The sequence below is a fragment of the Alternaria alternata genome, assembly GCF_001642055.1.
Source record: "Alternaria alternata strain SRC1lrK2f unplaced genomic scaffold CC77scaffold_20, whole genome shotgun sequence".
NCBI classification, from domain to species: Eukaryota; Fungi; Ascomycota; class Dothideomycetes; order Pleosporales; family Pleosporaceae; genus Alternaria; species Alternaria alternata.
In genome coordinates, this window is record NW_017306209.1 from 1 (window position 1) to 26,600 (window position 26,600).

The 26,600-nt window shown below is 50.0% G+C and overlaps 11 protein-coding genes across 11 annotated transcripts; 6 read left to right on the plus strand and 5 right to left on the minus strand.

The window, feature by feature from the left end:
- Nucleotides 1-841: 841 nt before the first annotated feature.
- On the minus strand, nucleotides 842-3,840 carry CC77DRAFT_338172 (hypothetical protein). Its single transcript, XM_018531322.1, has 6 exons — nucleotides 3,430-3,840; nucleotides 3,003-3,358; nucleotides 2,840-2,949; nucleotides 2,345-2,790; nucleotides 1,289-2,273; nucleotides 842-1,243 (listed from the first exon to the last, which is right to left on the minus strand). Exons 1-6 carry the CDS (start codon nucleotides 3,452-3,454, stop codon nucleotides 1,021-1,023), a joined length of 2,145 nt encoding a protein of 714 aa, XP_018382162.1. The 5' UTR covers nucleotides 3,455-3,840; the 3' UTR covers nucleotides 842-1,020.
- Nucleotides 3,841-5,944: 2,104 nt separating this feature from the next.
- CC77DRAFT_1011816 (hypothetical protein) lies at nucleotides 5,945-6,709 on the plus strand (the record flags this gene model as incomplete). The annotated part of the gene is made up of 3 exons (XM_018523728.1): nucleotides 5,945-6,094; nucleotides 6,151-6,495; nucleotides 6,554-6,709. 3 exons carry the CDS (start codon nucleotides 5,945-5,947, stop codon nucleotides 6,707-6,709), a joined length of 651 nt encoding a protein of 216 aa, XP_018382163.1.
- Nucleotides 6,710-7,922: 1,213 nt separating this feature from the next.
- CC77DRAFT_1011817 (hypothetical protein) lies at nucleotides 7,923-9,021 on the plus strand (the record flags this gene model as incomplete). Its single annotated transcript, XM_018523729.1, has 3 exons — nucleotides 7,923-7,987; nucleotides 8,078-8,676; nucleotides 8,729-9,021. The coding sequence occupies 3 exons, from the start codon at nucleotides 7,923-7,925 to the stop codon at nucleotides 9,019-9,021; spliced, it is 957 nt and encodes a 318-aa protein (XP_018382164.1).
- A 9-nt stretch (nucleotides 9,022-9,030) lies between these two features.
- CC77DRAFT_1023509 (hypothetical protein) lies at nucleotides 9,031-11,872 on the minus strand. The gene has a single exon (XM_018525676.1). It carries the CDS (start codon nucleotides 11,686-11,688, stop codon nucleotides 9,310-9,312), a length of 2,379 nt encoding a protein of 792 aa, XP_018382165.1. The 5' UTR covers nucleotides 11,689-11,872; the 3' UTR covers nucleotides 9,031-9,309.
- Nucleotides 11,873-12,729: 857 nt separating this feature from the next.
- Nucleotides 12,730-14,090, plus strand: CC77DRAFT_1064628 (hypothetical protein; the record flags this gene model as incomplete). The annotated part of the gene is made up of 4 exons (XM_018528748.1): nucleotides 12,730-12,989; nucleotides 13,039-13,226; nucleotides 13,277-13,578; nucleotides 13,626-14,090. The coding sequence occupies 4 exons, from the start codon at nucleotides 12,730-12,732 to the stop codon at nucleotides 14,088-14,090; spliced, it is 1,215 nt and encodes a 404-aa protein (XP_018382166.1).
- Nucleotides 14,091-14,355: 265 nt separating this feature from the next.
- CC77DRAFT_1011820 (MFS general substrate transporter) lies at nucleotides 14,356-16,354 on the minus strand (the record flags this gene model as incomplete). The annotated part of the gene is made up of 4 exons (XM_018523730.1): nucleotides 14,356-15,617; nucleotides 15,670-16,221; nucleotides 16,271-16,296; nucleotides 16,347-16,354. 4 exons carry the CDS (start codon nucleotides 16,352-16,354, stop codon nucleotides 14,356-14,358), a joined length of 1,848 nt encoding a protein of 615 aa, XP_018382167.1.
- A 1,882-nt stretch (nucleotides 16,355-18,236) lies between these two features.
- Nucleotides 18,237-19,797, plus strand: CC77DRAFT_1011821 (cytochrome P450; the record flags this gene model as incomplete). Its single annotated transcript, XM_018523731.1, has 2 exons — nucleotides 18,237-19,311; nucleotides 19,373-19,797. 2 exons carry the CDS (start codon nucleotides 18,237-18,239, stop codon nucleotides 19,795-19,797), a joined length of 1,500 nt encoding a protein of 499 aa, XP_018382168.1.
- On the minus strand, nucleotides 19,694-20,945 carry CC77DRAFT_338820 (DNL zinc finger domain-containing protein). Its single transcript, XM_018531326.1, has 2 exons — nucleotides 20,295-20,945; nucleotides 19,694-20,245 (listed from the first exon to the last, which is right to left on the minus strand). The coding sequence occupies exons 1-2, from the start codon at nucleotides 20,688-20,690 to the stop codon at nucleotides 20,033-20,035; spliced, it is 609 nt and encodes a 202-aa protein (XP_018382169.1). The 5' UTR covers nucleotides 20,691-20,945; the 3' UTR covers nucleotides 19,694-20,032.
- Nucleotides 20,890-23,963, plus strand: CC77DRAFT_338190 (Cullin-domain-containing protein). Its single transcript, XM_018531323.1, has 4 exons — nucleotides 20,890-21,133; nucleotides 21,250-21,630; nucleotides 21,693-23,581; nucleotides 23,632-23,963. The coding sequence occupies exons 1-4, from the start codon at nucleotides 21,089-21,091 to the stop codon at nucleotides 23,804-23,806; spliced, it is 2,490 nt and encodes an 829-aa protein (XP_018382170.1). The 5' UTR covers nucleotides 20,890-21,088; the 3' UTR covers nucleotides 23,807-23,963.
- Nucleotides 23,947-25,246, minus strand: CC77DRAFT_1023515 (hypothetical protein). The gene has a single exon (XM_018525677.1). It carries the CDS (start codon nucleotides 25,194-25,196, stop codon nucleotides 24,120-24,122), a length of 1,077 nt encoding a protein of 358 aa, XP_018382171.1. The 5' UTR covers nucleotides 25,197-25,246; the 3' UTR covers nucleotides 23,947-24,119.
- Nucleotides 25,247-25,459: 213 nt separating this feature from the next.
- On the plus strand, nucleotides 25,460-25,882 carry CC77DRAFT_943251 (hypothetical protein; the record flags this gene model as incomplete). Its single annotated transcript, XM_018534908.1, has 1 exon — nucleotides 25,460-25,882. A coding segment is annotated over one exon (423 nt), but the record flags the coding sequence as incomplete, so codon positions are not given.
- Between the last annotated feature and the right edge of the window lie 718 nt (nucleotides 25,883-26,600).

Sequence of the window (26,600 nt, forward strand, 5' to 3'; positions counted from 1 at the left end):
AGGAATGGTGGGACTGACCAGCCAGCAGCGTTGATCGCAGCGATCAACGTTACCCACTCGCGATTACCAGGCTGGATAGCCTTTGGCCTACCTCTCCTCTCTGACGCTGTCACGACAAGCTAAGTCGTGATCTTGCCCATCATAAAGCCAGCTTCGTCAAAGTTGTAGACGTCATTATCGCAGATGCCGTACTTGGCCTTTGTCTGCTCTACGAGCTCAAACCAGGCGCTGATTAGGACTGGATCTTCGCACAGAGCTCTCTGCCTATCGTACGCTCGGTTGAAACACGTCGTGAGACTGTCTGTACGCTTGACGAAGTTGGCTGGCCACTTCTGTCCAACCTGGCCTGCGCCGCGCGCAGCGAGCAGCTTATCAGCCATATCACGTACAGCTGTGTACGTAGGTGAAAATCCACGTAGATCTAGATCAAGTATATAGCTAACAATTACCTGCTCCTCTAGCTGGGTGAGCTTCTTTGAGTTGGGCTGGCAATCGCGTCGGGCGGGTTTACCAGCGCGTCGGCGGTGGAGGGTAGCGCGAGAGACTTCAAACGTCGCTGCAGCGCGTCTCTCAGTCTGAATTTGACTTGTACTAAGAGCTAAGATTGCAAGGTTTATATCAGCCTCACGAGAGGCGTTTTGAGTTGGGGTAGGTAGAGCCATAAGTGATTTGAGGTCGTAGGTTGCGCAAAGTTGGTGGGGTGGCTCACTCGCTTGCCTGGCTCACTCGCTTGCCAACCATGTTAGCGATATCAGACACACCTGACCGCACGATATCTTCGGGCGACTCAGTCTTGACACGAGAACGTTCCTCAATAATGTGCTGAATCGAGGTTTTCTACCTTTGGTAGGTCCGAATGAAATTATACAAAACTTAGTCAAGTAGGCTCATACATCAATCTTAAGGTATTCCGGGTTAACGCCGCAGAACTTGTGCGGTTGAAGTCACATACCAGCCTGTGTTCCTCTAAATAAAAAGCTGCAGTAATGTCTGGAGCCAGCTATCGTATGTACTCGAAGACTACCATCCATCCTTCCGTGGACCCAACTTATACACGCTACATTGCCGTCGAAGTACATTACCTTGGGAAGTCGTTGAAGAAGCCGCGTTCTTGCGTAAAATCTGCACATTCCTCAACCACTTCAGCGATGTTGACAGTGTGACGAGGCTGTTCGGTTCATCTAGAAGCTCAAGCCATTCTGTCGACCATGAGTGATCAGAGTAGGGAGGTTGCCTCAAGAATCTATTTGACGTCAGTAAAACCCGCTATATCATTGGAGAATCTTACTCTCGGAACCCTTGAAGGTCTGCAGTAGATTCCGGGAAGAGCGTCGGGGTTCCAGTCCAGAAAAGTCCACCGGCAGGAAACCGCTCGTTTACAAATTGATTGAGGAGCCAGAGCGCATCGATCTTTTGGGGCGGGGAGTTCTGAGTCCTGGAACCGAGCTGGTTTTGTCTCAAAGGCGGCTTGCCAGACTTTTTTACTTGACCAAGGTTCCGTTCAAAGTTTATAACATCAGGTTCTCTCGAAGATTCCTTATCGTGGCTACCAGCCTGTTGAGCTACCACGATCCCCGAAGACACGGTAGCATGATCAAGTCCAAGCATAAAATCCCAGAGAGCACACAGATCTTTAGACTTGCACGAGTTTCTGCTGACTGTGTGCAACTTGTCTCCGTGGCCGTCTAATACGTCGATACGTTTTGCCTTGACATCAATCGTTCTTTTGTCAAGCCAAGTCTTCACAGCTATCGCTTTGTGCTTGATCCGGGCCTGCTTCTGGATACCATGAACTTCGCCACATATCGTGAGAGTGCCCGATAGACTGACGTATACACAGATACCGCGGACTTGCTGGTGTTCGATAGCTGGCGAGAACTTTTCTGGTCCGCGACGTTGTTGCATTTTGATCCATTCCAGCTGACGAGCTGAGAAATCTGCACAGATTGAGGACAGAGCAGTACGTCGGCTGGAAAACTGGTCGAGATCTCTGCATTCGTAGAGCCTGAGCAGATTAGCCTTGGCTAGAGGCATTGATTGCCGTTCTTCAAGGGCCTCAACACATGCCACCAGAGGACAACCCTCTGGCTGATGCATCAGGAAATCAGTCCAACCCGTTTGATTTGCTGGGTCTAGATATGTTGTTAGGCTTTCGATACGCGGTCGGTAGAGTGACTTGATTTGTCGTTGACGCTCTCGAGAGAAAGGGTTGCCTTGAGCGGTTCGTAATCCATCTGCAATGCCCTCAAAAAATGATCTCATGTGCACGCCGCCTAATGGTATTATTAGATATGAATATTGAGCCCGAGCATGAGTTTGTGCACGGATTTTGTGGGTATCTTACAATCAGAGAAAAAGCATTCGGCTTTATCTGAAGCGACCGTGTTGGAATGGAATGGACGAAGTATTGGTGAACGAACGTCATGAGCTGGCTCAGAATTGATCCTGTGAGATATGGGATGTGCTTTAGCTTGCTCTACCAGAAAATGCTCCGAAACGCTGTTTAACGCATCGTAAAAGCCCGACTGTTGCAGCTTCCTTTGAGCGATCGCGTTGATGGACTGACAGAGTTCCTGACGAGACCATGGGCGACTTCGTTCCTCCTGCAAGGCCTTCAATGTAGAGTCGAGGTATACCCATACGGCTATGTTTGGTAGGAAAAACATCCTACGCTGTAGAGAACTTTGCTGTGACCTTCTATCGAAGCCAGGATGCAAAAGAAGTATAAGAATCGCTTCTTCCTCCTTGTCTCTGTTCACCACACGTGCTCTTCCAGCTGCGCGTACGAGGCTGTTCAGATTTAGTGAGGAGCTTGTTCAGGACAATCTTTTGATCTTACTTCTCAATGGGCGTATAGCCTGACTTCTTGTTGATAACCTTTGCGACCTCTTTGCCCAATGTTACAATGATGAGTGGCTTTATGAGCGAAAGCCACTGATAAAATACGTCCTACTTATGTAAGCTATGCATGATTACTTACAGGATGTTAGCAAATGACTTACATTGCTAACATTCCCGGACTGAATCTCATTTCCAACCCATTGGTAAAGATTGTTGAAGCAGAGGATGGGGCGGACACTTCCGAAGCAGCTTCCAAAGCCTGGACTCTCGCTTGTTGCTAGGATCTCTATGATTGTCCTGCTAAACCGGGCTGATAAGGTGGAGCCATCAAAGAATCCTTTCCCTTCCTCTATTGACGCTTTCGTAGTCTGTAGGCCACAGAAGACTAGCATAGTTCGCCCATCGACCTGTAGAGGTGTGGCTTGTCGCGATGCTGCATTCAGATGGTTGACAATCGAACGATGATCGCGGGTCATTGTCTGAATAGAGCTTTCCAGTGGTCGATACAAATCGCGCACTTTTGCTGTCAGGCCATTGTCTTTCTTAGCATGCAAAGCGGCGATCTTAGCCATGAGGGACGTCTCGCACCTGAGCAAGATGCAGAAGTCTTCATGAGACGGGAGAAAAGAAGAGTTAATGCCTCCGCGTTGTCGATTCAGCAATGTGCGCGGATCGAAGAAGGATATCATCCACCCCTCATACAAGTCGCTTTGTACTGCTAGCCGGGCATTTGCATAGAACAGGGAACTGTTCTCTACAAGATTCAACATTCCTCTAGATGGTACTGCTGGTAAAAGCTCGCATATCTTGGCTTCAAACTTTTCTACAAAGCTTGTAGCCCCTCGGCGGTTTTGGTGTTTGGCACGCCTCACTGGGTCTTCTCGTGAAGTGCTTCCTACGTATCGTGCAGTCACAACACTGTGACTCGCAGTCGTATGAAGAGCATCTTTCCAGTTTGAGAAGGCCTCAAACGCATAACCGTCTGCCTCTATCGCGTGCATGATCAACTCCAGTTGCCATTTCTGCATTGGCCAAGATCGGAAGTAGCAGTAGGTCTGACGCGGTTGCATTGGGTCATATTCCAATTGATCGGCTGCGCGAAATGGTAATATCTGCTTCAAATCCTGGTCGCTGACCAAAAGCGGCGCAACTAACCACCTGTTGAACAGTGTTACAACTTCCAGATCGTCAGACTCTTTGGGTAGAAAAGGGGAAAACCGTTCCGCCGTGATTTGATTGGCGAATGCGTAATCCCGGAGGTGGCGCCGAGCATTGTTCAGCAGTAGGCGAGTAAGCGTCTTGGCCGGGATTGTAGCATTTGCGAGCTCCGAGTCCGATCTGCTTCTCCGGTGAGGGTACGTCAGTCGCAAAGACGACCCTGCTAAGCTATGTCGACGGCGTCGTTGCCCCATCGATGCCGTTAGATTGCCCTACATGTGTGTGTGTGTGTCTTTGGCGGGGCCGGTACCTGGCGCATCGGATCGTGCATGTAGGCAGAATCCGTGCGCTTCCATCACTCAAGAGCTTGGCAGATCTAACGGTGTCTGGATTACCTGGGTACCTTTCACTTTCACTGCATTGCGAAACGCTTATCGAAAAAGACCATCCAGGCACTCTAATACCCGTACCTATACCTAGGTAGTTCAGAAGATCTACTAACAGATACTGTGTACACGGTGCGATGCAAGAGCAAGATGATCTCCGTTCCATGCGAATTCGCACATGCATGCATTGAATTCAACTAGTTGAAGACCGAATACGGTGAGTGGTTGATGAGTCGCAGGTTGTCGCTTGCAATGTGGAATAAGACAGGGCAAAAGATCAGGACTGTCAAACACGAAGAAGCGACTCTACGATCCGGTCAGATTTGGGTATCAGGATTTATTGGGACTCGTTAGTGCGATAGATAGAGGCGGATGGTGCCTCTTAAAGAGAGATAGCTCCATGTGTAGGTTTGCGAAGTAGCTCTGGATATTCGCATATGGCAAGCGCTGCGCGCTATTGCGCTCCCAAAGCCTTAGAAGGCTCAATGATGTAAGTTAATGATTGAAGGTAGAGAAAGCACCAAAGTTGTTCATTTCATCTTCTTAGTCTTTAAAGATCCCATGTCGACATTGAGATGTGATGGATGCATCACTGGTTCCAGTCTCGAAAGATTACACCATTCAGCAAGCTGTGTGACAAATTCGCGTTTCAGGCGAAGTCTACCGAATTAAGGCTCCGCAGCGAGTAAGCATGTTGATCCTCCGTGTCAGCGTTCTTTACCTAAGGCGATTTTGCAGTAACAGCTAAGCCGTGTCGCACACTCATAGGTTATGCTTAAATTCTCTTAATAGCGGAAATTAGTCTGACTCATGCTATGTTGCATTCATTGCTGAGCTTACGATTTTGCAGGCAAGGTGATGATTAGCCAAACTTGCCGCTGCGATCCAGATAGCAATAATTGCAATATATATTTTCAAAACGGAAAATTTTTCATCAAATCAGTCAGCGTGGCCGAGGTAAGTATTTCTCTCAACGCTCGACAACTTCCCATCTAACATCTAATAGTGGTTATGGCGTGTGACTCAAGCGAAAGCTTGTCTTCTTCGGAAGACGCACTCTCAAGAGGTTTCTCATAGGGCAACCTGCGTGGGTTCGAATCCCACCGCTGACATTATCTTTTTACCTTTTTTTGCTTCGGTCTTCTTTTTCTCTTTTTGCTTTTCTTCTTTTTGCATCGTTGTGATAACGTTTTGCCCCACCTATCCCAGAGGATTATAGCGGGCAACGCCACCTCACGACCGACAGTGCTGTCAAAGTTCCTTCCTGCCTATTCCTAGTTGTGCAGCCTCGTGCTCTCTTGCATCCCATCCAGCCAATTGACGGCGACTGTCGAGGCGATGACCGCTGCATCGTCTTGTTTGGCGGCGGCTGCAGCAGATACGTATGAGGCAGCGAATGGCAGGGTATAACACGGGAAAGCTAACCCGCAAGGCGTTGACGAGGCTGCAATCATGTATTGCTTGCTTGCCTGAATACCTAGGCGACAAAGGTGTTGTTGCTGAGGTCTTTCTACATAGATATTCAACACAGCCGACCCTACCCGGACTATCTTACCAGGATGCCCAAGTCGACAGTGTCGTTCGCAGATGTAATCAGCCATTCCCGACGCTTCCTACCATGGCACGCGAACGTGGCGTCACTGCAGGAAACGACGGGCGCCGAGTGGATAGAAGAGAAAAAGGCCGAGTTGATCTCGGTGAATGTCACTGTAAGATATCTGGTAACTCACGTTGGATCGGTCTTGAGGCTGACATGATCGCGTAGGGTGTTCTACTCGCCGGCGTTGGAAGCAGTGCCTTCTCGTGGCCAGTCATTGAATCGGCCCCATGGACGACTCAAGCTGCACTATACGCATCTCTAATCACAGCCATGATTGCTGTTAGCAGCGGAACACAGCAATACGTAACTTTGTCTCGTATCCGCGGAGAGCGTCTGCGAGTCTTCCAAGCCTTGCTTAGGGGAGACAAGGCTATCCAAAGCCATCATCTTTACGTTTGGCAAATGCCAATCATGCTACTCTCATTCAGTATATGGTACCTGCTGATCGGTCTCTTGATCTTGATATACGCTCGTGCTGCCGCGTCATCCCCATGGGGCCCCGATGTGAAGGTAACTCAGATACGTGAGAAGAGATATCGTCTTGTTCCGTTCGCTGATTCCAGTTCAGATTGCTGTCGTGAGTGGCCTTGCTACCATCTTCGCTTTTGGGAACTACCTGATCGGGGCAGCCACGGTCTATCGCCTCAATGCGCATCTGTACTCAGGCAAACACAACATTTCGGTAGATCCCCCAGTAGTTCAGACCAGTGCTAGCTGGCCGTAGATTCGGAGTCGTATGTGCGCGCTGCAAGACATCCAGAGACGGCGACAACTATTTCACCCAGGCATGGTCTGGTCGGCAGGAGCGAATGTAGCGCGCTGCCATAACGCAGCAATTGTGCGGCACGGACGCTAGCAAGGCCACTCTTCACAGGGCAAATGGACGGCTCTATCTTGAGAAGCGCACAACGCGGCTGAATCTAAGTAAAAATCAAACAAAGAAACAAAGAGACCTCTAACGCGCATCCTTCCTGTCAGCGACAGCTTAACGACATCCTCCTCCTTGGCGGCAGTTGCATCGATCGGTAGGAGCGTCCGACTAGCTCGTTAATTGCGTAAGGCTGGGCATTCTAACCTACCCAGCCTCTTTCGTATCCTGCATTCTGTCGCACGCTCCCTCAAACTTCACGCTTTGAGATAAACGCAAACGGTCTGCCGTTGAAGGGAGCCCTTGCATAGCTACGCGTGTCTTGACACCGTCGATATCGTACCAATTTGACAAGATCGTACGAATCAAAACTCGCACAATAAATACGCATGGCTTGCATGGCTTGCATCCCTTACGGAGGATATGTCCTTGGCGGAGTAAGCTGGTGCACTCACACCATCGAATATCCAGACCTCTGCTCACAACTAGTGTGAACAACTCATCGCTGCTATTTGCAGACCCCACACATACAACCGGTGACTTCACCAAGCAGCTTATACGACCACCGCGCTGTGGAAGTTTCGCTACAGTGCATCTTGGGGTTTAGCCTTCACCAAAATCTAACTTAGTGGCCCCAGCTTTTCCGTTTTCGTCAGCCGCAGGACGTTTCATAGGTTCGATTTGCGCGCTGTTCCCTCTTCACTCACGCAGGGCGTATAAACAGATTTCCTCAAGCTTCTCACCCAACACCACCCTCGCAGCCACGGCGGCCACTACCCCAATTCGGGTCCCATTGCCGGCCTTTTGGGGGCCCTTCGCTGGAATCGATAAAGGCATTCTTCACCACGACCATCACGGGATCCCTTACAACAACAACGGAATTATGTTATCTTGGGCCGCAAGCACTTGGCTTTCTTGGAGCTGCAATCATAAGCTGTTAAGTATGCTGGGTGTCTGAGATGCATTTCGCATTTCTACATTCCTCAGCCTAATTCCATGTTCCATTGTTCTCCGTATTCTTGACTTCCTTAAGGTTGTCAGTCTTTCATTTTAGAAAGTAATTTCCGCCATGGCGAATCCCAACTATACAGCAGCTAAGCCAGGAGACTTCTTTTGTCCCAGTGGAGGTACTTGGTACGTCGAAAAACTCACCAGAACGGAATGGTTTTAAGGAATAAAGCGAATTTCGACAGTGTTACGAGATATAATTCTAACCATCATCAGGTATGCGTGCGAGACGGGAACGAAGTTTCTTGGGTGCTGTATGTCGGATCCGTGCGTGCATGGCTGCTTCGGTGACATGCTACGGCCGGCAGGTCGCTCTTCATCACTATATAACCTATCACCCGGCGGATCGTGTGGTGGTAACACACCCATGTGGACTTGTAACATGGCGCCAACGTTCTGGGGATGCTGCAACGAGGATCCGTGTATGAACAATTCGACATGTCCGGAAGGAGAACTTGAACCGTCGTTCTGGGATCGACCTGATCAGTATCACTACTTTCATGATCTTAACATTGCACTCTCATCCTCTTTCCCTGCACCTACGGCACTTTCGACCGCCAGCAGTATATCTCCAGCGCCTAGTGACACGTCTACGATCACAGCTGCCGCCAGTCCCAGTGGAACCTCTAGTGCGGTCATCGGAGGTGCTGTAGGAGGCTCACTCGCTTTGCTGATTATCATCGCAGCGATCATATTCTTCTTGTGGCGTCGGCGGCGTAACCAAAAGAAAAAGAGTACCGAGACAGAGGCGGCAAACACCTTGGTGATACCAAAGGCAGAACTGGCATCGCCCACTACACCTTCAGGTTTCTCACGTATGTTCTTTGTACAACCGGCCTTGATTTTCTCTTCACTGACTATACGTAGCACCTCCGACATACTCTTGGGACCATTCTGGCCAAAACTCACAACAGAAATGGGCTCATTACCACACGGGCCGTCAGGAACTGGGAGGAGACACGACAAGAGCTGAGCTTTACTCGCCATCTACCAACAAGCCTGCTGAGCTTCCTGGAAGTCCAGAGACACGGGAACTTGAGTCACCACAGAACACTCCAGAAGTAGTACAGGGTGCATTCGCTCACGACACGACGAAGCAGCAAGCACATGGCTTGGGTGTCAGTATAGCAGAGACTGCACGGTTGAATGCGCAAACGTAGAGGGCTTTGGCGAAGCTTTGATGTATATTAATGTTAATGTAATTGTTCTTGAGACATCCTCTGGGTAGTAATCACATGCTGCGCAGCGCAATGTTGGCCTCTGATACCCCAGATACAGTAAACCAGCACTCAACTACCTTCGCCTACCGCTCTAACGACCCCTGAGGCCAAAGCCGATTCATCAAAATGAAAGCAAGATACAGTAATACGCTTGAGTCTATGTAGCTATCTTACAGCTATATACAGGCCTAATGAGGTAGACGAAGATGTCGCACGAAGTCAATAATCCTAACTGCCGTTGGATTTACCTGACAGGATTCTTCGGAGCCGACCTACATCTTTTTGTTGCTGCCCCAAATCCTGACGTAGTTCTTTAAGAGCATTCATCGCGTATCTCTTCATGTATTTGTGATCATCGCAGAAACTCTTAGTGACTTCCAGTTTGCTCTTATGAGGCTTAAAAAGCGTCAAGGCCTTTTCGTCCCCAGGCTCTTCACATGCTTCCTCCAATGCAGTACGATCTCCACAACCGGAGCAGCGAATGTTTAGATCATCGGAATCGGCGATGCGAAGTAACTCTTTGAGAGCTTCATATGATTTGTTCCGTATTGCCACATGGATAGGATGGCTATAGCACTTAGGTAGAGGACAAGGTCTTCTCACTTGGCTAGGGTCTCTCCTGAGCTCGTTTCGGATTTCCTCCAAAAGCCTAGGCTGTTCTCCCAGACTAACAGCACTTATCTGCGTGATCGCTGAACATAGCATGGAATGATCTAGAGCAACTGGCTGTGGTTCTTCAACGATAGGAGAAGGCACAGGGCTTCCGCCCTGATTGTCCGAACCATGTGGAGGTGTAGTGATGCCATTATCGTCATTAGGTTCCGGATCATGCAGGCTCCTGGATTTTAGGTGGTCGTTTTGGGGTTCGCTGGGGGCCTCTATCTTTTTCCAACGGTCTCTCACATCGGCAAGACGCTTGCTCAAGGAAAATGCTCCAATCCTTTCGCTCTTTTCGATCAAGAGAACGCGCTTAAACACAATACCCAGTGCTTCCTTCAATACCGGCTGCTCTGGTCTATCTGCACAGTAGGAAAATAACTCGTTAGACCATTCCACGACCCCGGGGTGCACCGCTGCTTGCATCTGTGGGACTCCAGGAACGTCCCCGATCACCGGCTTATAGCTATCCAGATACTCGTAGTGGTAGTCCACCCACAACGTTACTTTTCTCCACTGATATGTATCATTTGTAACATAGAACAATCTATCAGTCACCCCGCCTTTCTGGATCAGTAAGCGCAGGCTTCCCAATAGCTCTGATACTCTAGATGGACCGTCAACCACGAAACCTAACACCATGAGAATAACACATCCCATGGACCAAACATCGCTGGCCCCACTTGCTTTGCTGGATGCACGTTGCTGAACCTCTGGAGCCTGAAATCTTCCTGCAGGTCTTGTTGCAGGAAGCGAGGCAGATTGAGATGCTGAACGATTCCTGTCGTATAGAGGTCCTGTCCTCTCCTTTGCCTTGCGTTTACGAGCCAGACCGAAGTCGCTGATCTTCCACTCGAATTTGGCCTCTTCTAGATTTCCATCTTCCGATTGACTAGGAGGCCTATCAAAGACGAGTATGTTGTCGGGTTTTATATCGAGATGGAGAGTATCGAAATGGTCATGTAAACATGCTAGCGCCTGCACAATGTCAACCAGATTTGTAAGTAATCGACCGCCGGTCCAGGGCGCCTGCGCTTTCTTCTCGAGGGTGAGAAAGTCTTCGAGGGTGTAAGTCGCGCGTTCGAAAATCAAACAGTGCTGTATAACACGAGTTTCATCTTGAATGACAAAGCTCCCTGAATCCAGCAAGATCATCTTATGCGTATAATTGCTTTTGCGGAGGTCCTTGAGCATGCTGCGCTCGATTTCAAAATTCGTCTCAGCCTCTTGCCCAATATGCCCACCACTGAAGACCTTAAAAGCCAACACTGTCGGCTTTATCGTATCCGCCGATGCATGAAGACCATTCTTGCGCTTCTCTTCCCAGTGACCTGGTGCGACCTCTCTTGTGAAGACAGTTCCCGACGATCCGTCTGTAACAGCCAAAGGTACGCCAATGTAGGGCAACCGTTCTTTGGATTGGAATGTGTCGTGCATGCCTTCTTTGATCGTGGATGGAATAAAGATGTATTGGTAATCCTTAATGTATTCATGATATTGCGTTGGAATCGTATTCGTCAAGCGGTTCTGGTCGAAGGGCAGCCATCTGTCCGACGGAAAATCGTTCTGTGATAGCAGCCAGTTCCTGAAATGATGGAGTAATCCGGAACGCTGGTGATAAAGAAAAAGCGCAAGCAGGGCCCTTCTCGGAGGTTCATTATGTTCTGGATCACCAGTTATTCTAGAGAGTGCATTGTCGATAAATTCATCGGTGCTTTCGCTGAGTAGTTCTTTCAGGTAGATCCTCAGCGCTTGTTCGCTCAGTATGGTTGTTAGATCACCTTTTGGTAAAAATCGACGTATCTGAGCTTCATTGTGTGGAACTCCTACTATGGTGGATTCGATGCTTGCGCTAATTTGTCCAGAGAGGTACTGTTGTTGGGTAGTGTCGCGAGGCCGTGAGGACGATGTGCTCGAGCGCGGTGATGAAGGCCTCCGCTGAGCGTTCATTGGAACTAGGCGATCTCCAGCTAAATCGACGGCCTAATCATGCAGCCGTGATACACGATAGCGCGCGCTCGAGGGTCAGGCTTCGGCATGTGTTAGGTCGATCCTGCAACGCGCGAAGGTACACCTCTAACGCGTGGAGGAACGTGGGGCCCTTTATTGTTCGCTTCGCGGCTGTCATTCGGGTGATGTCAATGGCGATGGGGGAACGCGGGGACGGGATAAACCCGCGAGGCAACCACGGCCCATGTGACAAGACCAATTGCAGAGCCGGGCTGTGCATATTCGCAGGACGTGCTGCCACCTCCAGCTTCGCGCCGCAGCTGCACGGCTGTGTGGTCGGTTTTCCAGTTGCAGCAGCGCTCCGCGCATCATGTGGACGCGCCAGCCTTCACAAAGTGGCAATCCTGTGGCAGTTTGCTCCCGAGCAGTTTCGCCAGCACATACCCTAGCCCCCAGACTCTTTGTCATCTGCATCACATCCTCGTGCAACGTGTTTATAGTGGTATATTATGCTGTGTAGCTTCGCGGAATCGAGATACTACATACCATCTTTCTCCAGCCTACTCCCGCTATGGTTCGACTACAGGCAAACGATCGCTACTACAGTCGAACAGGATTGCTTAGTTTCCTCCAGAAGACATTTCCCGACTGCAAGAACTTCAGGATAAACGAGGTCAAAGATGGATTCTTCACCTTTGAGGCTCCCAGAGAACTTACTGACGTAAGTGGCTTACTCGTGCATCAGGCTCGAAGGTCCCACTAACGCCTACAGGACGAGTGGATGTGAGCAGACACGACTGATGACATAGCGGTTGAATATGTGCTAACGGCATGGATTTGCAGCGAAGCACAAGACTGAGGCATCTTGTCAGCCTAGTGAGGCAGATCGGCGGCTCACATTCACAGCCTGACAGCGTTTCGGCTGTGCATACGGAACTACATAAGCACGTAGTCGAGCGAAACTCACTATAGAATACATTTTGAATTTTGAGAGTTTATGCGCCTCTCCACAGCTTGCATAGCCAGCCCGTTTCTATCACAATGTTTGCCGATGGTCTTCCCGGTCACGAACCAAGTGATGTACGTTCACTTGCGTTGTCGACAACGCAGATACGATCAAAAATCTTGGAAAATACTCGACTGTTTTCCAAACGGAAGGAAAAACATCTGATTGAGATATTGGAACTGGGCGTTGATTCATCACGCGACCCGGATACTTTTACCTTCACAGATGAGGCGCAGTTGTCCAGTCATCTTCGCAGCGCTAGACGAGAAACTCTCGGTAACGGGATAGACATATAGTAGGCATATTCTGAGCGAGCATCTCTCGGGACTAACAATGAGATCCAGTCTTCTCCATCAGCAGCACACATGGGCTTCTCTCAATGCAAGCCGAGACATGGTCTCTACTCTCATGGATCATTGCAAAGTTGGTTGTGGTTTCTCGAAGATTCTCAGGTGCTTCCATGCACGTCATTTGCCCACTGAGGAAGCATATTCCGGCACCTCTCATACGGTGTTTACCACCGACCGATCCGGTCAGTAGATCTTCCTGGTGCTTCCTGTCTGGGCTGACAGAAGATGACAGAGTTCGGCTGGGTCTATAAATATCCTGAGAAGAAAGACGTCAAGTCTGGAAATCCGTGGGTCATCCGGCATACTGGTATCTATCAAATCCACAACAAAAAGGGCTCTAGGTCCACATTGTTGATAGTGAACCCAAGTCCGAACGCACTTTTTGATGACTACCTCCGCAAGAGACTGCAACAAGTATCGGGCAGATCTACAATAATATCGACTCCGACAATCATTCACACAATGTTGATATCAAGTCATCTCCAATCCTGGCGAGATTATCTGGAAGATCATGAGACTTTGCTCTTGAAGCTGGTAAAGTTGCTGCAAAGTTACCAAAGACTGTACTAACAAATGGATAGGATTTGAAGCCCGCCTGTACAGCTCTAGAAGAGCCCTTGGTGACTTTCGATACACTCAAAGAAGTCCGTGCGATCGAAAAACGAATATTACCAGCAGAGCCTTTGTTGACAGCACTGGACGAACTGATTCGCGACCTTGAACAAGCTGGCGATCATTTGCTGGAAGCAAACGATGGGAATAAAGATGCACGCGTAGCCGTTCACCAGAGCCTGGAAGAGCTTCGAAAGGAGGCTCTTTCATATATAAACCAGGGCGCATATCTCCAAAAACGAGTTCAGCTCACTGCGCAATCAGTATTGGACTCACTAAATTTGGGCTTCCAGCAGCTCGCCAAGGGGCAGAGTCAGAATACGTTCCAGATGGCAAGATCAGCTCGCGAAGATTCTGTCGCGATTAGAGCTATTACACTTGTGACTTCGTTCTATCTGCCGTTCTCATTCGTGGCGGTAAGTTTATCATGTTAGAAGCTAGGACTAAGGCTAAACTATTCACAGACGATGTTCGGAATGAACCTTGTAGACTTTGACTCCGAGTCTCGCAACCTCTTAGTGTCGAAACAGTTGTGGCTTTACTTCGTCATCTCAATCCCTCTCACCATCTTGACCTTGGCTTGCTGGAGATGGAGAATGCAGACATACAGGAAAGGCTACCTGAAACAGGAAAACAGCTCACTAGAGTATAACAAGTCGATAGACAATACTTCGGATATGGAGATGGTATAGAAGTACTTCAGACCGATTGCCTTCGTTCATTTCGAGGAAAAATTCCCTCCGGCCGACCGGCATTTGCTGCAGTCCACTCAAGCATCTCGTGTCGCTCGGGTTGCGACGCAGTCTCTTCGTCAAAATGTTGAGCGCCAAACTTCGATTCGTCAAACTCATCCCTGGGCGATCCAGGCTTCTGCCAAAAACCAGCATTCGACCATGTTGTGGTTTTGAAGTTGAGACACCAATGTAAAGGCTTCGTAACCCTCCGCAGAATTTTCAATACTGTGTACTTCAACATAAACAATGTGGTGATGTCAAGTCGGTCAAAAACGTCTTCCAGAGCTTCGATGCCGGTATCCGGAATGAGCCAGGAGCAGAGGAACCATGCCAGCAGATTGGTACCAGAGAAAAGAAAGAGCACACCCTTTTGACCGAGCTCCCTCAAGAGCCACGGTGCAATCACAGCCAGGATACCCGCGCCCATGAAGTTCCAGAACACAGCAAGGCTCATCCCAAGCTCCCTATTCACAAGCGGGAAAACTTCTGCTGATATGACAAAAGCTGCGGGACCCTCCCCGGCTGAATATGCAATCATGAAGAAAGTAAGGAAGATGAAGTGACCCGCAATCACGCCAGCAGTGCGCTCACCCGGCTTCGTGAGTACCAAGGCAGATCCTAACAGAGACACTGCCATACCAGGGAAAGACCAATTCAGGAGCGTGCGCCTTCCGTTGGGTTTGTCGATCTGGAATAGTGCAATCATGGTCGCTGAGAAGTTGAGAAACATGAAGGCGAAAGAAATGCCTAGCAGTTGCATGTTCTCAGCTGGCGTAGTCTTTTCCGTGTGATGAATAATGGAATCTCGGAAGAATCTGTCAGCTAGGAAGGCCAGCAAGTTGATACCACACAGCTGTTGCGATATCATGACGGCAGCTGCAGCTAGATGGGCTCTTCGTGTGAAGCCGGGGTAGAGAAACATGAGTTTGACTCTTGGCCACCATCCAATGTGTTCTATCTCGTCTACAAGTCTGCTTTCAGACCTGGGTCCTGCGTCTGGGAGTGCTGTTGGACCCGTCTTCGCTAGCTCGTCCTTGAGTCGATGTTGCTCATCAATGAGACGCGTGTGCATTAAGTATAGCTCACCAGCAGCTAGTATTGGGCTGGGTTCGCCGCGCAGATCGACCAACGATAGGTAAGCGTTTCGTACAAGCTTTTGGCTCTGCGTCATGACGCCATGTTGCCCTCTGAATGCTCCACTCTCTTTCAGAAGCCAGCGTGGTGATTCTATACTCGTCAGCATCAGGTACGCCATGATCTAGTCTTGTTTCAAACTTACCGGGCGAGAACAGAATCAACGAGAGTAGAAGAAGTGCCGGCAGGAACGCTGCAATGAACATATACCGCCAGCTTGAGTCGACATCGAGGCGATACACGCTCAAGTTAGCAACAGATCCAGCAGCCAATCCAAAAGCGACAAACAGCTGCCAGAAGACAAGGAGTATACCGCGCACATTCTTAGGAGATGTCTCGGACAGTAGTATAGGAACGATAGAGGCTTTGCCCGCCATGCCTGCACCGAGCAGTATTCTGAATCCGAGGAGATGTTCCCATTTGTGAACAGACGCGGAACCAACAACGGAGATGAGACTGAAGATACCTGCAACGCAGATTGCACCTCGTCGACCAAACCCTAAGAACCTGGTGATAGGGTCGGTAATTATCAAGCCCAACACAGCACCAGCGAAGAATGGAACTCCCACGGTGACACCGAGAAGCCATGTATTCTCGTCGAGGTGCACATTGGGATCCGTCGCTCGTTTCGCGATACCGGAGGAGAGTCCTGTATCGGTAGTTTTGCCCAGATTGTTCATAACTTCAATTGCAGCACCTAAAACAAAATCAGCTGTGAATTTCAGCGCGCAAAGTTGCAACTTTACCGGCCATAGCTGCTTGATCCCAACCCCTAATGTCATGTTAGTATTCTTTTATGAGAAGGAGAACACAGGCACTCACTGTGTCATCGCAGCGTATATGCAAGCCACTATCAGAAGTCGGTGCAATCTTGACAAGTTTTTCAAAGTTTCTATCTTCCCTCTCATCCAAGCATTATATAAAACCTCAGTCTCGATCTTGGAGTACTCGTGTTCGCCGAGTTTAAGTCTCTTGTTCTCCATCCATGATTCATTGTTGCGCAAGCTTCGGAACTTGCTTTCGATAGCATCTTGTGATCGAAGTGCGAGTACGCCACGGATAAAAACATTTTCTTCGATCGGTAGGTAATGTCGTCCATAGAATGTGGCAGCGTGCCGTTCTGTAACTCGATTCAAGGGAAACTTGGAGACATGGCCAGGACTTATGTTGTTAGCTGATCCACTATTTGCAGGCACTGGCGTTTTATTACCTTTCGTTATTTCGGACTTCCGCCCAGGGTACCTGCGGGTCTCCTGTCGCCGCTACGCCTGTCATAGCTTATGGACACAGGAGAAAGTTCTTAGGGTAAATACTATCAAGAGAAGTTGGCACAGGATGTAGGTAGGTAGATTTTGCTAAGCAGTGCCGGGACAAAGCGATGCCTACAACCCATGCGGCTCTGCGGTTGACAATGGCCGTACCCAAAATGGCTTCGCGTACACTTGCATGCCCTTGATAAAGTTTCCTCGACCATGTCTCCTATGACGCATTCAAGCATATCGAAGCCGCGTCACCATCTGTCAATATCGCATGGACAACTAACCCCAGCAGCCAGCCACAGCCAGGCGCAGCTAGGAAATAGACCTTTATCTGCACACCAACCCTCGTCCTTTCGAGCTAGTTCTCGGCTGCAATTGGCGGCAGGCCCAGCCTAGAGCACATGTGAGGAGTTAAACAGGAATGTAAGGTCTTGGCAGAGGTCCTCCAGCAGCGGGTATGTTACCGAAGATCTACGTCGTCCAACCAGCAGATAGGCTGCGCCCTCGAGAGGCGTTGATTTTTGGGGGCTAACAGCAGGCGGAAATTAAAGGCCGCATGTTGAAGTTCGGCAACGTTTGCCTAATTACATAGCCACTCAGCCCGCATACTTGGTGGGAGATCGACCATAATCAGCCAGACGAAGGGCATGTGGCTTATGCCAAGCCCGTCCCGCCCCCACAGTTATGTATACTGAGATTCTTGTATTTAGTAATGGTATGTGCAGCCTTGTTGCCAGACTCTCACACCATTCCTCCTGGGTTTGTTATAATTGACGCTGTCATATCCAAGCGGTCCACGAGCCTGGTCGTAGAGCACGACATGGAACTTTCATCAGTGTAGCAGAACCAGCTAGCTGCTCTAGCTAGGTAGGGGATCTCTGCGATTGAATGGCCCCAAGGCTGGGTAGGAACTTGGTCTAGTAAGTGATAATAAGAAGTGAGAGAAGCGTGTAGACTTCATCGAAAAGCAGCGCTGTCGAAGCAGTAGACGTAACGATGTGGTTGAACAGGAAAAGCGCAATATGAGTTAATTGAGCCAATAGAATCAGCACATACGACCATAGGATCTTGAGAATTAGGCTTCCCGTCCGCTCAGCCATATACAAGCAGGATACCGGCGGATTAGTAGTTAGGTGGGTGACCACTAGCGAATCCCCGCTGTTGTATGTTTTTGTTCGTTTTTGCTCAATGGCATGGCTGGCTGCCATGTATATGTTTTTGTTACTCCTCGCCAGAATCTCGTCGTAGAGGAATACCGCCTCGCCGAATCGCCCCTTGTTTCCAATTGTCGTACTCAGGTACTGCTTCTGCATTCATAATGAGTCATTCTGCTTCATATTGCGTAACCAGAGAGCCTCCCTGTTGCTTTTAAAGGTCTCCAGCATGATTTCATAAATTACCTAGTCTTCTTTCCTTTCTAATCCTTGGGCTACCTTGTCGTACTCGAATAGGTATGCTTCTAGAGATCCTCTTCAGTGTCCATACGTGGACGTTTGCGATCATTTTGACTAGCGCATACGTTCTTCGCTCAAGACGTCGACCGGTCTTCCCCATCGTCAATAGCCACCTCATCGATTCCTTCAGTCGTAAGGCAAATCGCGAATACAGCACAAATGCCGCTACGTTGATCACCGAAGGCCTCGCCAAACACCATGGCCCCGTCACCCTTGCCATTCCCAATGGCCGCAAGATCGTACTTCCGTCGTCACTCACCAGCTGGGTGAAATCCAACAAAGACCTCGACCACAGAGAGCTTGTGCGGCAAGACTTTTACTCAGACTTTCCTGGTTTCGAAGGACTGACTCTTCTACACTCTGGCGACATGCTCATGGACGTGATCAAGACCAAATTAGGCCAAAACGATAGTCTGATGCCTACCATGAATAAGAGTGCGGTAAAAGCTCTTGAAGTTCATTGGGGAAACGACAAAGTCTGGCATGCGATCGATTGGCAAATGGACACCACTGGTATCATCGCCCGCGTCGCGTCTTCAGTCTTCGTTGGTCCGGAAAAGAGCGATGATGCGCAGTGGTTGGACGTCGTACAGGGCTACGTCGCCGCTTACTTCTCTGCTGTGAACGAGCTCCATGGATATCCCGCTTGGTCAAGACCCATGGTGCAAAAATTCCTTCCCAACGCGACTGCTTGTCGCAAGTATGTCGTTCAAGCCCGCGATATCATGAACAAGGTACTTGTAAAAAGGCGACAAGAAGTTGAGAAGGCGAATTTGGAAGGTAAATCACCGCCACGATATAACGACGCACTTGCATGGACACAAACTGCATCGGGTGGGAAAATGGAAGCAGGCGATGTGCAGTTGTCCCTCGCAATGGCTGCACTGTTCACAACGAGTGAGCTTTTCCGCCAGGTCTTGATCGATCTAGCCGAGCATCCTGAGCTCATCGAGCCATTGAGAGAAGAGATATCGCAACAAATCTCCACACACGGGGTATCAGTCGCTGCCACATCTGCCATGGTCCTTCTAGACAGCATCCTGAAAGAGTCGCAACGACGATCCGCTCCCTTGGGTACGTTCTCCATCGTCTTCATTTATGTTTCATGTCAAAGCTAACATATACTCCGACCCAGTGGGCCTCGAGCGCGTAGTCCTGAAAGACGTAATACTCCCGAGCGGCCAAAGGATACCTGCTGGCTCGCACGTTATGGTCGACTCTACAAATCTATGGGATCCCGCCGTTTATCCCGACCCGGACGAATTTGACGGCTACCGCTTTTTGCGCAAGCGTGAAGCAGGCGATAAAACTAGTCAATTTGTCCAGTCCGGCTCAGAGTTCAGTGTCTTTGGCGGTGGTCGCCACCTATGCCCAGGACGATTTTTTGCGGCTAATGAGTTGAAACTCGCCGTGGCTCACATACTGCTCAAGTACGACATCCAGCTTGCAGAGGGGTATGAGGTAGGGTCACTACAATTGGGTGTATACAAGGTCGTCGATCCGATGGTGAAACTCGAGGTAAAGAGACGGGAGGCGGTGGATGTAGATATGCTATTGTAAGGAAGCGAGGTCTTCGGCGGAAGTAATCCTAGCGACACTGTAGAACTTCTTTGCGCGCGCAGACAAAATGATGCCGGGGCTATGCGTGATTGAACTGTACTTAGTAACCTGGACTTCTTGATTTGGAACGAAAACTCCTGAGTGGTATTCAAACAATATTATACAGGCTGCCAGATGTTGTACGGATAATCGAATATGCCGCTAGGTGTATGCGTCTATCTCGGATGCGTAACGTTTAGTCTTGCGAGGGCTTCGATGGATCGGGCTGCTCGGCGAGGCGGTTGTCGCCCTTAGGTTTCGATTCGGCGTGGAATTGTGCAGAGCGGGGAGTGGTGCTGCCGTCGTCCCAGAATTCAACGTCGCCTTCTGCACTCAGAGAGCCTCTCTTGACTAGGCTGCCTTTCTCCCGCATAAGGTCTTCGATTGTGACGGATTTATCTGAGAATACCTGGTGACTGTTAGACTGCACCGCCAGTTCGTGTATTCTTTCATCATACCTTGAGATGATCTGCAATCAGATGCCTGTTCTTGCAGCCCGGACATTGGATCAAGACAGTTCCATGATGGTATCCTTGTTTAGACAAGCGATGCGACGACCGTGTCTTGCAGACGTTGCATGTGAAGGTGAGTTCGTATGACGGGACTTGTTCGCGTTCTAGTCGTGAGTCCGGCGCAGTGGTCGATGTTGGAGAAGCTTCATTTGACTCAAAGCGGACTGTGGGGGGTACACGCGCTCGTGATAGTATCGGCGAAGGGCGTATGGCAGCTGACGTTCGCGGTGTGTGAAAGAGGCGCTTTGCGGGCGCTGGGATTCGCTCGGCGTGGGAAAGTCGTGCAGTCGAAGGCGCAGTGCTTCGGACAATGCCGCGCAACAAAGAAGAAGAGGAGCGCATGGCGGGTATTTCTGATGAGAACGACTCAAAAGACAGCGATATACAAAGATGGTGGGTATGACGAGGTATCAAGTATGACGAACGGCAGTGCGACGGGCAAAGAATAATTGACCGAGTGCCAAGCCATGACGACGGCGTGCTTCCGTTCAGCGGGGACCAGCCGCCCGCAACAAGTCCGAGACCTGAACCTCACCATCACTCGCGTCGGCCGCCACATGTGCCATTCCTTTGTCGTCACCTTCGCTGTACTGTGTTTTAGCGCTCGGATGTCTCACTGATATACCCTTGTTTTGACTGCGTCTATACCGTACCAGGCCTCACCATCAGCCTCCCTCAACTCAACCCACACCGAGCCTTGAAGCTCTGATTCACACCAACAAGAGGAGGCAGGAGCAACCATGATCGCAGGGCGAGGCAGACAGCGGATACGGCCGCCGAGGAGGGTATGTATTGCCATTCACCTTCACTTTCATCGCGCCTTAAGTCTTCGCCGCTCAACCTCACTGTCCCAAATGTACCATCCACTTTGTAGACTCAACTGACAATGTCATTCTCGCAGGGCCTACACGGTGACGAGATCGATTTCGAGAACACCTGGGCTACCATCGAAGCCGCTTTTCGAGAAATCCACACAAAGAATGCGTCCAAGCTATCGTACGAGGAACTTTACCGCCACGCCTACCGCATCGTCTTGAAGAAGAAGGGTGAGGCCCTCTACGAAAAGGTCCACGAATTCGAGCGAAACTGGCTGAGCACCGAGGTTCGAGCCCAAATCTCGCAACTGCTCTCGCCGAATCTGCTTGTCGACGCGCAGAGTGTTGGGGGAACTACACCGAATGAGCGACGTGTGGCTGGCGAGAAGTTCTTGAAAGGATTGAAGGGGGCATGGAGCGACCACCAGATCTGCACGAGCATGCTAGCAGATGTGCTCATGTACATGGTAAGATGACACGCCTTCGAGTATTGAAGCAGAGGACAATGGCTAACGTGGACCCGTTCAAGGATCGTGTCTATTGTGCAGACCATAGGCGGCCGTCCATCTACAACGCCGCCATGGTCCTGTTCCGCGACGAAATCCTCAACTCTCGAATCTCCCCGACCGACGCTCGAGCGATACTCAGCCTGCTGAACCACATCATCCTCGACCAGATACAGATGGAACGCGATGGCGACGTCATCGACAAGCAGCTCATCAAGTCTTGTGTGTGGATGTTGGAGGGTCTACATGAGGGCGAGGTCGAGGCAGAAGAGCAGCGACTATACAACACGTCTTTTGAGAAAGAGTATTTGGAGACCAGTAGGGTGTTTTACCATGGAGAGTCGGAGCTCCTGCTCCGCGATTCACATGCTGGCGCATATTGTAAACACGCCCGACGCAGGATCTACGAAGAAGACGAGCGTTGCAAACAGACACTTTTGGAAAGTACCGGGCCCAAGATTCAGAAAGTCGTAGAGGATGAGCTGATCAAGAACCGGATACACGAGCTTGTGGAGATGGAAAGCGGCGTATGCTTCATGATCGATAACCACAGGCTAGAAGAGCTGAACCTCATCTATGATCTGAACAAGCGAGTAGACGAGAAGAAGCTCGAGACTACCCGAGCCATCCAACAGCGCATTGTCGAAATGGGTTCAGACATCAACAAGGACGCAATCGCGGCATCGCAAGCACCTGCTGTTGCACCGGTCGCCGATTCCGCCGACAAGAGCAAGGGTCCGGCGCAAGAGAAGAGTCTGAACCAGCAGACCGTAGCTGCGATCAAATGGGTCGAGGATGTTCTTGCCCTCAAAGACCGTTTTGACAAGATTTGGCGCGAGTCGTTCGAGTGCGATCCGTTGCTGCAACAAGCCCAGACCGCGAGTTTCTCCGAGTTCATCAACTCGGTCACATTCCCGCGATCATCTGAATACATTTCCCTCTTCATCGACGAAAACATGAAGAAGGGTATCAAGGGCAAGACTGAGGCTGAGATTGACGCTGTCCTAGAGAAGGCCATTATCCTCCTACGATACGTACAGGACAAAGACCTCTTCGAGCGTTATTACAAGAAGCATTTGTGTCGACGTCTGTTGATGAACAAGTCCATCAGCAATGAAGTCGAAAAGCAGATGATTTCGAAGATGAAGATCGAGCTCGGCAACAACTTCACCCTAAAGCTAGAGGCCATGTTCAAGGACATGACTATTTCCGAGGAACTTACTGCTGGCTTCAAGAAGCACGTGGAAGGTCTTGGCGAGAAGGATCCTAAGCGCATCGAGCTGTCAATCAACGTGTTGACCAGCATGACATGGCCTCTCGAGACCATGGGTGGTGCAGCTGCCGACGAAGAGGACAAGCGACCGCGGTGCAACTACCCCGTTGTCGTAGACAAGCTCAAGCGCGGTTTCGAGAAGTTCTATAGTCAAAAGCACTCCGGACGACAACTTACTTGGCTACCCAATATGGGATCGGCGGACATCAAGGCTGTCTTTCCCAAAGTTGCTCAGAAGGATGGATCCTTCAAGGAGCGTCGCCATGACCTAAACGTATCGACATACGGCATGATCATCCTACTCTTATTCAACGAGCTTGGTGCCGACGAACGCCTGACTTTCGAAGAGATCCAAGCTCAGACCAACATTCCTCCGAGTGACCTGATTCGGAACTTGCAGTCGCTAGCTGTAGCGCCCAAGACGCGAATCTTGATCAAGGAGCCCATGTCCAAGGATGTCAAACCTACCGATCGATTTTCTTTCAACGAAGGATTCCAGGGCAAGTTCGTCAAGATCAAGGTTGGTGTTGTCAGCGGCGGCAACAAGGTCGAAAGCGATCGCGAGCGACGCGAGACAGAGAAGAAGAATGACGATTCGCGAGGCTTCTGTATCGAGGCTGCAGTTGTCCGAATCATGAAGTAAGTATTCTTAGAATATTTCAAGAAAGATCATGCTAACAACGAAACAGGCAACGTAAAGAGCTGTCGCATCAACAGCTCATGTCTGAAACACTCGGCCAATTAAATGGTCAATTCAAGCCCGAAGTCAACATGGTCAAGAAGCGCATTGAATCGCTCATTGAGCGCGAGTACCTTGAGCGTGTAGACGGAGCACAGATCGATTCGTATAGGTATCTGGCCTAGAGGAGAGGAGGCTATTTAAAGAGCTATTCAGCATATATCTGCAGGCGTTTCAGGTTTGATCGCTGGATTTGGCACGGACTACCACAGTGAAATGCATAGCATGGGCGTCGACGGAACAAGGTCATGGGCGTCGTACAGGCGTCGTACAGGCGTCAATTCTAGATGCCATTGAGAATCAAAATAGGCGTTTTAGCGATTCTCCAATGTAATGACATATGAATGAAAACATTCGCCACAGTGTATACATGGCAGATGACGATTGTGTAGGCTATCTCTCTTGGACTTTGTTGCAGGATCAAAGTAATCAAACTCCTCACTTGTACCTTCCTACGACCTTCCTCCTCTTCTCAAACGCATCTCCAGCAGCAGATCCAGAACCCCTCGGACCATCTCCAACAGGCCTCTTCCTGCTCTTCTCCAAACTCCCCAGGTTGCCACCCTTCTTCTGCGTCAAACGCTCAATACGATCAATACCAGCGCCCAAAGTCCTCCATTCCTCACCGCCAAACCCACCATCACGCTGCTGTCTTGCCTTCTTCTTCGCAGCCTCCTTCTTACTATCAGGAGCCAGACGTGTGAAGTTGGCTTCTTCGTACTCGCGCCTCTCGTTCTCTTCACGACGCTCACGCTCAGACTTCGTGTGTCGACCTCCGTTCGTGATGGTGCTTCCGATACTAGGCTCGGCGATTGGCGCGCCAGAGAGCTCAGTGGCGATGAATTCATCCAGGGTGGCAGACTTTCCTGGACGGCGTTCCCGGCGCGCTTCGCGACCTTCGGGCGTTGGCATGGCCATTGGGGTGATCTTGGGTGGGCGGTAAATGCCATCCTTTGCTGATTCGCGCGCACGCTCTTGCGCCGCTTCAGTCTTTTGGCGGGTAACTTGGGCACGGCGAGGGCCATAGGCCATCTCGTCTTCATCTTCTTCGGTTTGTGCGGAGCCGTTGGATTCGGCGTCGCTGACGTCTGAATCGGATCCAGTATCGGCCTTGCTCTTTCTTGGTTTTTGTGCAGGCTTTGCTGTGGCTTGGGTGGTGCGTCGTGTGGCATCATCCGCGGTCCTCAAAATCTTATCGATCTGGTATTTCAGGCGGCTTTCGAGCGGTCGCACACCCTTCTCGAGGTAGACCCTCAACTCCACAAGCTTTTGAACGACCTCATCTTGAGGATGAAGATCCGTCTCTTTCTGGTTGCCCTTGCGCGACCGCAGCTTCAGCAGGATCAGAAAAACGAGGTTCTGTAGATAGGACAGAAGCAGCTCATTCTTCACGTCCAGTAGTGAAATGCCCTCTTTTGGTGGCAAGATATCATCATTTGAAAGTGCCTCCGTGGCGGATTGAATAGACGTAGTCAGAGTCGCGAGTAGCGATTCTAGCGAGTTGTCGACGGCCATGATGTTTGAGATGGAGACGTGATCGTGGTTGCCGCGCGTTGAAGATGTCGAAGTTGCAAAGAAATTTTAGTGGGGCTTAAACGCGCTAACACACGGCCCGGTGTCTGGCCTCCATCTGGGCACCAGCTCTTCCAACCCCACCTTCATGTCATCCTAGTATCTGTCGTCAACACATCCTTTGAGCCAGTTCAGAATCTTTCTCGGCTTTCTTTTGCGCTGTGCAACTTTCTTTCGGGACGAGGACCGGCCATGCTACCTGCAATATGACGTCATACCAATATTCAGCTCTTTCTCCTGGTTCCATCAGAGTGCTGGCCGTCTCAGGCACCAAAGACGCGCCGTCGTATAAGATAGAAGTATTGAATCTCACAGACAAACCGCGGTTCGAGGCCTTGTCCTACACGTGGAACGATTACGACAACGAGGAACCTAGAGCCATTGACGGAAATGCTAACACTTATGCGTCCATTCCTATAGCCGGTGCTGGGTCTCTCAAGATCACGCTGCACCTCGTGCATATTCTAAACCATATTCACGGATTATTGGTACAACCTGGTTCGAGCGGAAGAATTTGGATAGATCAGATTGCTGTGAATCAACGCGATTTGGATGAGCGGAGTCACCAGGTTGCCCTTATGCAGCAAATCTACGGACAGGCGGAGCGCACACTGATGTGGATTGGGAAATCTGTTAACCATACGCCCGTGCTACTTGATTTGATACAAAATCTACGTGGTATATCGCTCGATGTTGATTGGGATCGCCCTGCGATGAAGAGATTGGAAAGTAGACTACTTGCTATCTTTCGTCAAGAGGATGAGCTACGATACTCATATACAAAAGTACAATACATGGAAGCTGTTGATTGGGTCCTCGGTCTCCCGTACTTCGAGCGAGCTTGGATCGTCCAAGAGATCGTTTTGTCGACTCAGCCTACACTTGTTCTTGGATCGACACCATTTCATCTATACATCCTTCACCATACAATCTTCATCATCAGATATTCCGCAGACCCGTACCTTCAAGACGTGTACTCAGAGTTAAAACACACTATTGGAGTTGATCGCTTTCTAAGCATCGATACGGCACGCAGGTGGCTGCGGGGCGATCCTAAGTACAAAGCTTTATACGGAGATTTTTTGGATGTACTGTTCTGGCTCTCGTCTCTACGTGAGGCAAGCGATCCAAGAGACTCCATCTATGCATTTTTGGCTCTACAAAAGGACGATTCTGGCTCCCGTGCTGTTGCGAACTACAACCTGTCTATTGCACAAGCATATCGGAAGTTCTGCATAGACATAGCAAGTCAAACTGGCTCCCTCCCATTTTTAGGGCTTGTTCGTGGCAGCGCAGACGCCGAGATACCTTCCTGGGTGATAGACTGGCGGATGGGCCCCTTTTCTG

Excerpts from the sequence above, each read along its gene's own strand:
- CC77DRAFT_1023509 (XM_018525676.1), bottom strand. The coding sequence starts at position 11,688 with ATGAACGCTCAGCGGAGGCCTTCATCACCGCGCTCGAGCACATCGTCC.
- CC77DRAFT_338172 (XM_018531322.1), bottom strand. The coding sequence starts at position 3,454 with ATGAAGACTTCTGCATCTTGCTCAG. Across the intron at positions 3,359-3,429 it reads GACTTCTGCATCTTGCTCAG|TGCGCGATTTGTATCGACCA; the intron begins GTGCGAGACGTC and ends TGACAGCAAAAG. Across the intron at positions 1,244-1,288 it reads GACCTTCAAGGGTTCCGAGA|ATTCTTGAGGCAACCTCCCT; the intron begins GTAAGATTCTCC and ends GACGTCAAATAG.
- CC77DRAFT_338820 (XM_018531326.1), bottom strand. The coding sequence starts at position 20,690 with ATGCGCTCCTCTTCTTCTTTGTTGCGCGGCATTGTCCGAAGCACTGCG. Across the intron at positions 20,246-20,294 it reads TGATTGCAGATCATCTCAAG|GTATTCTCAGATAAATCCGT; the intron begins GTATGATGAAAG and ends AACAGTCACCAG.
- CC77DRAFT_338190 (XM_018531323.1), top strand. The coding sequence starts at position 21,089 with ATGATCGCAGGGCGAGGCAGACAGCGGATACGGCCGCCGAGGAGG. Across the intron at positions 21,134-21,249 it reads GGATACGGCCGCCGAGGAGG|GGCCTACACGGTGACGAGAT; the intron begins GTATGTATTGCC and ends TCATTCTCGCAG. Across the intron at positions 23,582-23,631 it reads GCAGTTGTCCGAATCATGAA|GCAACGTAAAGAGCTGTCGC; the intron begins GTAAGTATTCTT and ends ACAACGAAACAG.
- CC77DRAFT_1023515 (XM_018525677.1), bottom strand. The coding sequence starts at position 25,196 with ATGGCCGTCGACAACTCGCTAGAATCGCTACTCGCGACTCTGACTACG.